Source organism: Tauraco erythrolophus, chromosome 13, assembly GCF_009769465.1.
Source record: "Tauraco erythrolophus isolate bTauEry1 chromosome 13, bTauEry1.pri, whole genome shotgun sequence".
In the NCBI taxonomy this organism is placed as follows: domain Eukaryota; kingdom Metazoa; phylum Chordata; class Aves; order Musophagiformes; family Musophagidae; genus Tauraco; species Tauraco erythrolophus.
Genome location: NC_141477.1, coordinates 12149483 through 12162982, shown reverse-complemented (window position 1 = coordinate 12162982; position 13500 = coordinate 12149483). Strand labels below are relative to the sequence as shown.

At 47.7% G+C, this 13500-nt stretch overlaps 1 protein-coding gene across 1 annotated transcript in view; it reads left to right on the top strand.

The window, feature by feature from the left end:
• The window catches only part of LOC104379223 (gamma-aminobutyric acid type A receptor subunit alpha3), a 117961-nt gene that overhangs the window by 51572 nt on the left and 52889 nt on the right, over positions 1-13500 (top strand). The window contains exon 8 of the mRNA XM_086619836.1: positions 5918-6039. Coding sequence (XP_086475962.1) covers positions 5918-6039 — 122 coding nt within the window. The remainder of the gene's footprint in view (positions 1-5917; positions 6040-13500) is intronic.

Sequence of the window (13500 nt, the reverse complement as noted above, 5' to 3'; positions counted from 1 at the left end):
CACTGGAGGATTTGTTTCCTAAATTGCGTAGGAGGGGACCCATGTTGGGAGGTTTGTGCACCGAGGTGGCAACCAGCTCTCCAGAGAGCATGTGCACAGGGACAGGTGGTGAGGTAATTACTTTTCCTCAAGCCTATCCTAATTAAATTTGCTATAAACCTCTGTCTTCCCTGCCTAAAGGCTTTTAATTATTTTAAACCCATGATCCCCATACCTTTTAGCAGTTACTTTGGGTTCTTCGCTGGGGCTTTGGGAGAGATAAATGAGACCTGGTTTTATGGCTTGCTGAAGGGCAGCTTTAGCTTTGTGTTAAGGTTACGTGAGCCAGCCCAGACCTTGGCTGGGCTGGGGAATTTGCCCAAATCAGGCACCAGGCAGAGCTGCCGCTGGCTCTCCCCTGCCTGCACCGCTCTTTCCCTGGCACCTACTGAGTGAATCCCACACTGCTCACATTGAAGTAAAAATCTCAAATGTCAGGCAGAGTAAAACGGCTTTGAAATTTGTAAACTCATTTTTCCCATCACCACTGAGCCTCCACCAGGAGTTCCTTCACAAAAATCTGTCCTCTCGCTCTTTATATTACGGGTAATTTTTAAAGATAGCTTATAAAACATTAATGAATGAGCTTTCATGAGCATGCTAGCTATTCATGAGTTATAGGTGGTTATACACCCATCAGCAGACACTGGTACAGATTGCTTTTAACCATGACATCTATTGAAAGCTGGTACAATTGAAACCTCACTAATTACAGTAGGCATTTGTTAAATTCCTCAAAATTCTACTTACCTGCAGGGAGTTCAGCTATTTCAAGTATTTTGAGTCCAGATGAAAAGCCAAAAACAGTGTTTTGATTTGAATAGGAAGTCGAATGCTGTGATGCCATTCATAGTATCAACAGTGCTTTGATGTTTTGGATGTGGGACTGGGACAGGTGTTTTCACAACCATGGCTCACCCCCCATACCCTATGGGAGCTGCGGTTTAAGCACTTTATTACCCACTTTGGGCTCTTGTAGGCTGAGCTTCCTGACTTGACCACTTTGCCTGTGATAGCAGGTATTCGTTTGCTGAAACCCAGAGACCAAGTGGCCTTAGGAGAAGTGAGATTTGATCCCTGGAGAAGCGAACCTCAAGCACTTGAAGTACAATTTCCCTGAGTGTTTGGTCATTGATGCTGATGCAAATTAATGTCAAAATTGCCCCAAATTGAATATTTCAATTAGCTGCAGCATGCAGAATAGTATTGATTCAGCCTGACTCTAAAAATACCCATACCCAGCTCTCAATTTTTCCTGTTTTGCTAGAAAATACTTTTGCTCTTCTTTTATCTTAAAGAAGCTGGGTTTTCTATGGGGAGAACATTTGATAGAAAACTCCAAGCCAGCTCTTCTACTTGTCATCCTACTGACCCTTCACAGAATACTTATTAATGGACCAGTAGTGTCAGGAGTAACTACTCTAACCAGATGGGATGCAGCAGGATTAAGCTTTGAACTCCTTAAATAATATTCTTTCTGTTTTGTTTTTTTTTTCCCCAATTACTTCCTGAGGCATGCTTAAAACAGTGGCTGCACACATCAGCTGGAGCAAGGGCAAGTGAGGCTGAGGAGAAGGAAAGGGGCAGAAGTGTTAGAAAGCAACAATTTAAGGGCTTCTCTTCACCCAGCTGTGGGAGCGGGACCCTGCTTCAGAGGTGCCCTCCCTGGTAATTGCACCCGTGTCTTGCACCATCAGTGTCTCTCTAGTTTGTTGCATTTGTGGCCTTCATGTGGGCAGTGCTCCCCAGTCACTTATCTCTCTGGTTAGTGGCACGGGGCTGATTTGCTGATCGGGGCTGCTCTGCTCCCGAGGGGCTCCTGGTGCCGCTGCTCAGGACCCCTGCGCTTCAGCAGCCTTTTCTCTCCCTGCCTGGCTGAGCTTCCTCAGCCATCCCGCTGCCTATCTGTGCCTTTTAATCTCTTTTTGGCCTCATTGGTGTCTCTTTTATTTCCTATTCCATCTTCCTTGCAATTTCTGCATCTCTATAGATTTTTCTTTTGGTTTTCTGTTACTTAATCTTCTGCCTTTGCATTTGTTTTGGTCCTAATGTCTATTTCTGCTGGGGAAAGCTGTGCTTGGAGCCACAGCACCAGTACTTTGTGTTGTCTGAAATCTCTTTTAGAGATAGCCAGTTTCAGAAGGATTCACAGGCTCCTTCTCCGTTGATTGAAAGCGAGATGCAAAATGCAAATGTATTATTTGAGCCCCTTGGGCTTGTAGAACTGCATTGAAGATTTTGTTTGGTGAGATGAGCTTTGTTTGAGAAATTTACTACTTATTTTATTCCACCTGGGGCAGAAAATGTCCTGAGGAAATCATCTTATTCAAGGCTTCCAGGCTTCTTGCGTTGAGCAGAGATAGGAACATGAAAACTCATTTGGTTTTATAAACAGATGTTGTGGTTTTAACCTGGCAGGCAGCCAAACACCACGCAGGTGCTCGCTCACCCTCCCCTGCCACTGCTGGGGTGGGGGAGAGAATCAGAGGGGTAAAGGCGAGGACACTCATGGGTTGAGGTAAGAGCAATTTAATAATTGAAATAAAATAAAAAACGATGATGATAATAATATTGATAGAATATACAAACGAGTGATGCACAGTGCAGTTGCTCACCACCCACTGACCAATGCCCAGCCCGACCTCAGCTAGCAACCCCAGAGGAGAGAAATCCTGAAGCTGCAATCCTGGAAAAAAGAGAGAGAGCAAGCACAAACTTCTCGGCCAACCCTCACCTGTATACTGAGCATGATATTGCATGGTATGGAATAACTCATTGGCCAATTTGGGTCTGTTCTTTGGCTAAGTTCCTTCCCAGCTTCTTGTGCATCTGCACACTGGCAAACTATGGGAAGTTGAAAAGTCCTCGATTTCTTAGCAACAATTGAAAACATCAGTATATTATCAACATTCTACTCATACCAAATCCCATACTACATCCAAAACAGAGCACTGTTCTAGCTACTAGAAGAAAACTGACCCTATCCCAGCTGAAACCAGGACAGTATCCACCCCTTATTCTATACCATCCACGTCATCCTCAGGTCCCACATTTTCCAACACATCCCAATTAATCACCACGGCTCTTTTCCTGTCTTGTAATATATGCACACAGATATCATTCCCATAGTCTGTGAGCCATCCCTCCAAAATGTCTATTGAGTTCATTTAGTCCATAACTTTGGGATCCATCTGTCATTACAGTCTTTCAAGTCAGGAGAGATGATGCAGAGTTTGCTCAGTCAGTGGAGTGGGTGACATTCATTGGCAGAGCTGGACCGGATTTCGGTGCGGTGGGTGGGTGACATTGAATGCAGCAGGAGGATGATGTGTAGTTTCTGTCACATGCTACATCTGGAGCTCATAGCTTGTGTATCTGGCTTGGTCCGTGCCCATGGTCTGCAAGTTGAAGGTGTTGACCTCGACGACTAGGCACCAGTTTTTGAAGCCAGTTCTGGTTCCATCTAAGTTCATTTTTCAATAACCTGTGTGATTCTTAATATGAAGCTTTTACTATAATATATAGCAACCATAGCAATGATGATATGCAGTGGCAGGGTTATTTATCAATTAACATCATACACTTCAATTCATTGGCTATTTTCACCCAACATCAAATCCCCTTGAGGTACCCATCAGACTTTCCCATCCTTCTACATCATCTACCAAGTGCACTCAGGTCCTTGAGCAAAAGCAATCCCACGGATGAGTTTACTTTTTCCTGAGGCAGGAACAACCCAGACTGTCTTCCCCAGCATATTCCTAATGTGCACTACTGGGACTTTATCCCTTTCTACTGTACGTAAAAGTTCTGATTGGGCAGGACCAGCTTTATTGGCAGATCCTCTAGTGTTGATTAACTGGGTGGCTTTTGCTAAATGTGTCTCCCAATGTTTGAAAGTTCCACCACCCATTGCTCTCAGTGCAGTTTTTAGCAGCCCATTGTATTGTTCAATGTTCCTGAAGGCTGGTGCATGACAAGGGGATATGATATACCCACTCAATGCCATGTTCTTTGGCCCAGGTGTCTATGATGTTGTTTCAGAAATGAGTCCTGATGTTTTTGATTCAGTTCTTTCTGGGGTGCCATGCCACCACAAGACTTGCTTTTCAAGACCCAGAACAGTGTTCCGGGCGGTGGCATGGGGCAGGGCATAGGTTTCCAACCATCCCATGGTTGCTTCCACTGTTGTGAGCCACCTGTGGAGATTAACAGTGAAGCAGTCTATGCTGGAGCAGGCGGCTGTGCCTGAAGAAGGCCGTGACTCCGTGGGAAGCCCACGCTGGGCAGTCTGTTGGTGAAGGACTGCACCCTGTGGGAAGGACTCATGTTGGAGAAGTTCGTGAAGGACTGTTTCCCATGGGAAGAGACCCCACGTTAGAGCAGGGGAAGTGTGAGGAGTCCTTCTCATGAAGAGGAAGAAGCGGCAGAAACAGCATGTGACGAACTGACTGCAACCCCCATTCCCCATCCCCCTGTGCCGCTAGGGGAAAGAGTTAGAGCCGGGAAGAAGGGAGGGATGGAGGAAGGTGTTTCAAGATCTGGCTTTGTTTCTCATTATCCTCTCTGATGTGATTAGTAATGAATTAAATTGATTTTTTTCCCAAATCAGGTCTGTTTTGCCTGTGTCCATAATTGGTGGATGAGCCCTCTCTGTTCTTGTCTCGACCCGTGAGGACTGAGCAAGCGGCTGTGTGGTGCTTAGCTGCCAGCTGGGCTAAAATATGACACTTCTCAATATAAACACGTTTATATTTTAACCAGGATCCTCCATACCAGAGAGGCTTTAGCAACTTGACTTGCTTGATCACAGCACGTGTTTCACATTCGTGGATAACCTGTGCAATAGTGTCCCATGGTTAAGTCCACCACTCGATCATGAGCCCATCTGTACCTTGCATCCCTTCCTTGATGGCCTGAGGAATCACGGGCCCAGTGAACTGAAAATTTTTCACCTGTATGTTGCCAGTTGAGATCCACCTGAGGAACTTCAATCTTAGCAGCCTGATCCACCTGCTTATGGTTTTGGTGTTCTTCAGTGGCCCAACTCTTGGGTACATGAGCACTTACGTGATGTACTTTTACAACTAGCTTCTGTACCTGGGCAGCAATACCTTGCCCCAACAGGGCAGCCCAGATGGGTTTGCCTCTGCACCAGTTGTTCTGCTTCCACTACTGTAACCACCCCCACAGGGCATTTGCCACCGTCCATGAGTCAGTATAGAGATAGAGCACCAGCCACTTTTCTCCTTCAGCAATGCAGCGAAGGTTCAGCAAACCACAGAAATAGTTCATGAAGAGTTTTAATGATGGATTCAGGCTTCAAGCCTGCTTTACTAAACTCCTCCTTTTCTGCCTCCCTTCCCTCTTCCCAGGAGCAGAGAACTTGGAAATGGCTAGATATGGTAAACAACTGCCATCACTTCTTCCATGCTGCCTATAAGGAGGTGCTGGCACTTGAGTAACTGAGGTTCCCACAGCCTCTGTTCATAAATATGCCCTTTTTTACAGGCAGACAGGGATGCTGGGGCAGGGAAAGGCTCTCTGAAAAAAACAAGGCTCCTAAACTGCTACCTATGGTGCTGCTGGCCCTGAGCACAGACAGGTGGGGCAAGGTCAGTGTGGATGCCTCAGCTTCCCCAGCAGGGGCTTCGGTGGCAGAGGCCAGAGGGGAGTTGGTTCGAGATGACCTGTGGGGAGTCCTGCAAGCACTTCACTTTATCAACAGGTGTGCCCCATCCTGCAGTTCAGGGCCCATTGCAGTGCAGGCTGGAGCGTGAACCAACATCCCTTCATTTCCACTAACTATTCAGAGCATGTAAAGAGTAGGTTTCCCTTCTGATGATGCTTTTTCCTTTTTTTTTCCCCCGCGTGCCAGACTTTCTCAGAAGCATGTTTCAGACGTCGTCGATGACAGCAAAGATAACATCACCATTTTCACCCGCATCCTGGACAGGCTGTTGGATGGATATGACAACCGCCTGAGACCTGGACTTGGAGGTCAGTTGGGTGGAGAGATTATGTTTTCCATAGCTGTGTAGCTTTAGAAATGAGAGGCTGCACAGATGACTTTGTAATAAATCTGGTGCTGTTGGGAGAAGAGGCTGGTTCAGTGCCAAAGTCAGGCTGTTGCTGGTTTCTCCATTTTGGGTCCATGCTATCTTGTTTGATATTTTGTGAGACGAGAGGTGCAAGTCTCTGACTGCTGAGGTCTTCTGTGACATTACATTGATAGGCCTGTAGGTGGAGCAAATATGATTAAACTTATTTCTGCTACTTTTATAGGCATTATCATTTTAGAAACAATGATACTACCAGTTTGCAGGACCTTCAACTCGTGTTGGTGTTGCTTTTTAGTCAGTGGACTTTGCTACAGAGCCTCTATTTCAACATATTCTCAGTTATTTGCTACATAGCTGTCACCTGGCAAGCTCTTCTCTGTGTGCCAGTCTGGGCACCGGGTAGTCAGCCAGGCTCTGCTGTCTCCTGAGCTGCTTTTAACACCGCTGCCGTTATAGCTACTGCTGTTGAGTTTCTCTCCAAGCACCTACAGATGTTTAAGGTGCTTTAGAAAGCAAACCATGGTAGTCACCTTCCGTCCCAATGCTTATGGCATACATTTAGCATGATGTAAGGAGGCAGAAGCCACAGGGAAGTGTGTGGAGAAGACAGACGTGACCTTTCATGGTGAGATGAGGGAGACATGGGCCTGTGTGGTTTCTTGGTGTGTTGTTGACAAGGGGCATTGCTATGGCAAAGAAGATGATGCCTCTCAGGTCCTGGCGACTGTGCGCCACAGGGACCCCTGAAGTGAGGTCCCTGCACTGCTCTGAACTCTCCTGCTCGGCTGCAAAGGTGTGCTACTGGACTATGATTCCCACCCAAAATTGGAGTCACCATGTGCTCCCCAATCCCTGAAGGTCCTGCTGCCAAGGGAGGTTGGGAACGAGCTTTCCTGAGCTCTTGCATGCTGATGGGGGCTCCAGTGATATAGTGCTAGCCTGGAATTGCACCCTCCATTCCTCAGAGCAGCCTCGATGTCTCTTCCTAGCCTCATGTCCACCTCTGTGCCATGGCCCTCTGCCCTGCACCTGGCTGGGAGTATTTTGATCCCAAGTAGAGACCATGCAAAATCTGGGGAAGAAGGGTTTCTTCAGTGAGCATCCTCTGATGGGCTGCCATGCTGCAGGACCCAGACAGGAAAGAGTTACTGTGTCTGCATAAGCCATCCATCAGTTTTATTGCTTTTGTTGCTTGTTTCTTTCCCCAGAATTAACTGCGGTCCCACTAATAGCTTTGCTTCCTCAAGTCTCCCTGATGGCTGTATTGATTTAACTGAAACGAGTTCTGAAAGGGGACTGAGGGGGCATTTATGTTCACCGTAGGCTCGGTTGCAGACAGCCCTGTGCAAAATATTAACAAGAGGACTCCCAGGAGCCCCTTGCTGGAGAAGCTAAAACCTTTCTTGGAATATCTCTGCTCTGCTGCTTTAGATCCTTTAATAACGTGCTTAACATAATAAATTGCCTTTGCCTGAAGCAGACATTGTGTGTTTAAAAGACCGCTTTCACCTCTGATTTCCCGTCATGAAGCACTCCCGCGGACCCAGATGGGAGATTTTGACAAGGGCTGCAGGTTTTGAGGGCTCTTGGCTGGCAACGAGTTGTTCTCGGTGTGTGTGTGTATGGGTCAGCCTGGTGAGCCAAGCTCTTCTCAGTTTTAGCTGGATCTTTTTTCCCCAAGTCTGGGCTTTTATTCCTTGGAGGTCTGTCAGGGCTGCTATCAGGAAAAGTACTGAAAGCAAAGACCTTTCCCACTGCCACTGGTGGCCAGAGAAGCAGAAATGGTCCTGCTGCAGACTCCAGACTTAGGGGTTGATCAAATAGGCTGGGGTGATAGCAAGAAGTGGGCTCCTGCCGTCCAAGGTTGTGTGAGAGCTGCGAAAGGGATTGCTTTGCTTCAGATTAGCAGCTGTGCTGCTGGGTCATTCAGTGACTTACAAGGTAAATGGATTTTCCTTTGAAACAGCACTGGGTAGTCCTTGCGCACCCAGCACTGGATCTCCTCGTTTCCTTTGGGAATATCTTCCGCTTGCTTTTCTGAAGATGTCAGGCAAAAGCATCCATTAACACCATGCAGTCCTGCTTTGGTGTCCGTGGAAAGGGCAGATGTGGTGGTGTTATGCCCATGCACAGGCTGATGGAAAGATGGACTGGCCTAAATTCCGAGTAACCAGGAAGCAGGGCGCGCAGACTCCCTTCTTGGCTGTGATTTCCCTGCTCTGTGTGAGACAGATCCCCCTTTAAACGCTGGGTTGGAATCGAAAGGCTGAGTGAGGTGCAGGGCAGCAGCACCCCTCGGGGCTGTGTGGTGCAGTGTGTGCCCGGGCACCTGTCCTCCACGGTCGGCAGAGCCGTTTCCTCGTGTGCCAGGAACAGAGCAACATTTGTTTAGGCTTCGGGAAAATAGACTGTGTAAGCAACAGAGTGTTGATGTGGCGACTTCTCCCCTCAAGATAGCCTCTTTGTATTTATTTTCCTATCCCCTCGGTTTTCACCATCTGCTGCCACCCACTCTTACAGCTCCCATGCCAGAGCTCCTCTTCCTACCAGGATGCTGCAGACACAAACTGAAGGAAGCCAGTGCTGAGGCTGCTCAGGAGTGCCCAGTGCTGCACAGACAGGCTCCAGGCCAGGGTGATCCTGTGCCTTTCTGCTGCTCCTGCTCCCAGGAGGTGGCTCAGGACAATCGCTCCAGCAAGGAGTCCTTGCAGTCTTGATGGTACGTAGAGGTTTGTGAGCGTACTCCAGGCTAGCTTAGAAGAGGAAAGGTGGGGGGGAAGGTGGCTGTCAAACCCCTCCTTCTGCAGGAATGCCCCATGGCACTGGGGACATGACCATTGGTGTCACAAAGAAGTCTTCCGTGGCTGGTAGGAGATTACTTTCTGGTTCTGCCAGGTGAGCTGGGACAGAGCTGAGTATTTTGTTTGGCCTGGAACACGGTCTCGGCTTGGTAGCTGCATAAGCAGATCTTGTTATAGGGCTCAGAGTGGAGGAGGAGAGGAAGGAACTGCCAGCAGACAACCTGTGTTTCCCCTGGGAAAACACAGGGCAGATTGGTTATTAAGTCAGAAGAGGAACAGAAATGGACCCTGAGGGGATGGAGACATCTGTTGTCATGGCCAACCTTGCAGGGTAGGAAAATCTCCCGCTGAGAGAGTTTCTATGGACAGCATGCAGATCCTCTGCCCAGCCCCACGGGGGCTGCGATGAGGGGCATCTATTTATAGCTCTCATACTCACTTTGCTGGGGCTCCCTGCAGAGCTGGCACACGCAGAGGCCTCAGTTTTGTACCTGGAGCTTGCCTTGCTTGCAAAGGTAGGAAAGACGAGAAGTGGCCAGGAGAAAGACTGGCTGACAAAGGGAGAGACATCATATACCCAAAAAGGAGAGATGCTCCAGAAGTGCGATGTAAGCAATGGGACCATGAGTGATCCTCCAAGAATGACTGATGCACAAAAATACCCTGTATATCCTTGTGCTGCTTACTGTGAAGAGTGACTGAAGTCCTGCAGTCCTTACATGGCCACTGTGATGTCTGGCACAGTTACCACGAGAGGGGATCCGGTGGTTGAGTTGTGTGAGGTTTGGTGATGGTCCCTGTGCAGCTGTACCTCCTGTGGCCTTATTTCCTAACCGATAAAGTTTGGGTCCATTGTGCTGCAACCAAAGCACAACCATCTTGTGAATGCCTGGGGAAGGGTGGGAGGGGAGGTTTCCAGACTTGTCCCAGCCTTTTCCTTCCTTACAGCCTTGAGAATCCTTTTATAACGTGCTTTGGCACTACAGAGCCATCGGGGAGCACCTTACTGCTCAGGGAGGAGGCACGCAGGGCCTTTTCATAGCTGTTTGCAAAACAGGGTGGGGATTTATTCCAGCTCAACTAGAGACTGTCTTCACAGGCACTGGGGGTGTGTCTGAGATGCTGTTTGCTGTAAGGATGAGGAAGCCAGAGGGCATCTGGGGCTGTGGTGGACATTGTATCAGGTGGTCAGGAGAAGCCTGCACTCCAGAAATCTGTTGGCTTTTTCCAGGGGATGCTAAGGAGGAAAAGATTTTGCCCCAAGAAAGAGGAGGAGAGAGTAGGCTGTTCAGTTTTTGAAAAGATGGGCTGTAAACTTTCTAGATAAGCCTCCAATTGCAATTCAAAGATAATTTGTACCATGCTAAGCAGCTAGGCTAGGATCAATCGGTGTTATCCCTCCTGGATGCAGCATCGCTTACAAGGTGACTGACAGTATTTCCTTGAAGCTTCTACCAGTGTCTCTGGAGTTCCTAAGAGGCTGAGTAGGCCCTGCTGAGGGAGCGGTGGCTGGCAAGCTTCCTGCCCGTCCATGTCTGCATGATGTGCTTCTGGACGCCAGTAGGTTAGGAGCCCACTGAAGTTTTCAGAGCATGGGCTTTACTGGGACCAGAAAACACAGGCAACTGGATTAAAGCAGTGCAATTCCCTAGGCAGAACAAGGTGCTTGGCCCCTTTGGTGTCTTCTTCCTTGGGCATGGCGCCCATTCCTTGTCCTCAGGGTTGGCAGCAAGTGGGTCCCATTCAGGCAGAGGGGAAGCCCCAGTTTGTAGTTCACAGTTGGGTATATCCGGAAAGTGAAAGCAAGCCAGGCTTGTGGTTGCCTCCTCTTCCTCATCTCCACTTGGTTGCTCTTTGTGGCTTGATGTCAGCATCTCTCTGCCCATATGGGGCTCGGTGTGGATGCCTTTGGGCTCAGGCAGGTTTTGGTGCAGTCAGGCTCTGCAGCTAGCAATAGAACTCAAATCAGGGATGCCCAACATGGGCCTACAGTGCCTTTTATCTTGCCTTACTATCTCAGCTCTGCCCTGCTAATGGTTTTGATCTGTAGCTACCTGTTAATATTTATCCTGCTGATGTATTCCCTTTATTCTTTTGTAAGTGAAGCGCACCTCAGTTGGAGTTTTTCTTTTCTCTTCGTTCTGCGGTGCAGTGTTTCTTGCTGCTTTTTAAATGATGGTGTAGTTTGGCAGGATGGCTTCTGAGCAAGCGAGAAACATCTGTATCCCTGTCTTGTGACCTGTATTTCACGGATTCAAGTGCTGATGGTCAAGAGGTTTTGGACTTAGATTCAGAGTGGCTCCCTTTAGGTTGAGACATTCCCATGAGATGCTTGGTGTGTTACACCTCAGTGCATCTGTCATTTTGTCCTGACCTCCTGCAGGTAAGGGCTTGTCTGTTATTATGTGAGCATTAGGGCAGAGGGCCTGAAATAGTCAGAATAATTAAATTATAGAACTGCCTTCTCTCGAAAGAACAGTGCTCTTCAAGCTGAAACAGGGCTTATCTGCCTGGTAAGATCGAAGAAGAAATCCCTTTGCAGTGAGAGTAACCTATAATAGTAGTAGAAATTGTTAAATTGTCCAGACTGAAGTTTAGAGAACTTTTATTTCCTAACATCTGAGTGAAATGTTAAAATTGTCCTTTTCTTCTGCAGATAGGTTGGAAAGCCCTGGGGAAGGGACCCTCGCAAGCTCTTTGGGTGCATGGGAAGTCACAGCATGCAGCAGCCTGGTTTTCGGACGCTCGGTGGTGGGTGGAGGAGTGGAGGCAGGGCTGATCTTGGTCCCTTGGCAGAAGCATCAGGCACTACTTGTAGCTGTGGGGACACCTCAGCAGCGGTAGCAGAGTCCCGCTGCAGTGTATCCCACTCCCCGGGTGTCCAGGGAGGCCAGGCTTGGTCTGGCCTTGAGCTCTTCTGTATTTATTTCACCTGTGCGTGATGAAGCTGGCTGCACTTTGTCATAAACATTATCTAGATATACTATTTGTGCAAGAGAAACATTAGATGACAAACCCAGTGGTCCTTTGTGGTTTATTATGATTTCCAGGGTTTCAGAACTGTGTTTAATCCATTTTTCTGTCTTAATGTTCCACTTCTCCCAACTTCTCATCTCTTCTCTCTGATCTGACTTCATGCCTTGTATTGATTACTCCGGGGAAGAATTTGATCCTTTCTTAGAAAAAGTCCATGTCTTGTCTCAGATTTTTGTCTTTGTCTGAGATTCCTTGATGAGTTTTAATTTGAGGCTGAGGCATTGCCTGAACAGCGTTTTCTTCTGTTTATCTTTCCGGGCAACGGGGACCCTGCTCTGTCTCGTCAAACTTCAGAAGTTGAGATCTATGAATAAATTAAAAAAAGGTTGTCTTTCCCTTGGGTGCAGGTCTCCAAAGGCAGTTTTGCTATGGATTTGCACGGCCCCGATGCTCTCCTCTCTCATGCAGAAATCCCAGTCGTGCTGCTGTTTAAACCCACGGCGTACAGGGAGAGGGAGCTCAGTATGAAAAGGCATGCACACATCAGAAGGCAAGTGAGGAATATGGACTTGATAGCTCTGCCTAAGGGTGAAAGTCTTCTCTTAAATAACTTACGGATTTGCTTAGGGCAACAAGCCTGTATCAAAGCTTCAGGGATATCACAAACACTCTGGAGGGATCGGAAAGCCATCGTGAAAAAAGATTCATAGCTTTTAGTGTGAAACGGCACCTGGATTTCGAGTCAGCACCAGGTCCTTTGGGGGCATCTCACAGCTGCCTGTGCCCCTGCAGTGCCATGGGAGGGAGTGGAGCACCACAGTGGGTCCTTGCCCTGCCACGCTTTCCGTGGGGCTGTCATGTGGCCGAAGCCCATCACCAGTTACAGGGCCATCCTTGGGCTGCGCTCCTCGGGTCTCCAGAGGGGCTGAACCAAGGCCCTAGGCTGCCAGGGGTGGAGGGGAAGGTGTTTCTCATGCTGCTTGAGATGCCTTTTTTTAGATGGTGCCTTCATTTGCTGTGTGTGGTTCCACTGAGGAGTGCCCCAAGCTGCTAACCCCCCCGGATATCCACGCTGGTAGGCAAGAAGTATGATTTTTCCCAAAGTGTGAGAAATTTTTCTAGGAAAGTGAATCCATTTGGAGAAATTTTTACCCCAGTGATTTGTACTGGAGGAACATCTCAGAGCTTCAGCACTAGATCAGACACCTGCAGTGAACCAGGGCAACGTTGGGCAGCTGATCCTTCCTGAGGGGAAGCTAGTGGGTGCGTGTTGAGATGACGGTATTTCTTTATAATGACCTTGAAACAGGGGAGCTGATGTTTAAGCATGTTGAACATGTGTTACATAGTTTTAAGAACATTAGTAGGTGATGTTATAGATGGCTATAAACTGCTTGCAGGGATGACTTTATTGATCTGTTGAACTACGGCAGCTACTCATTTACTAGAATTTCCATTCATTTAGTCCCATGTAAAGGATTTATAATGTGTCTTTGATATGGATTGTGAAATAAGTTTTTTTTTTATTAGGTATTATAGAATTTAAAAACAGCTTTAATTGTTTTATTCTGGGAAGCTGGTGGTGCAACAACTGGTCAAATATTGAATATTGAGGAAACAGC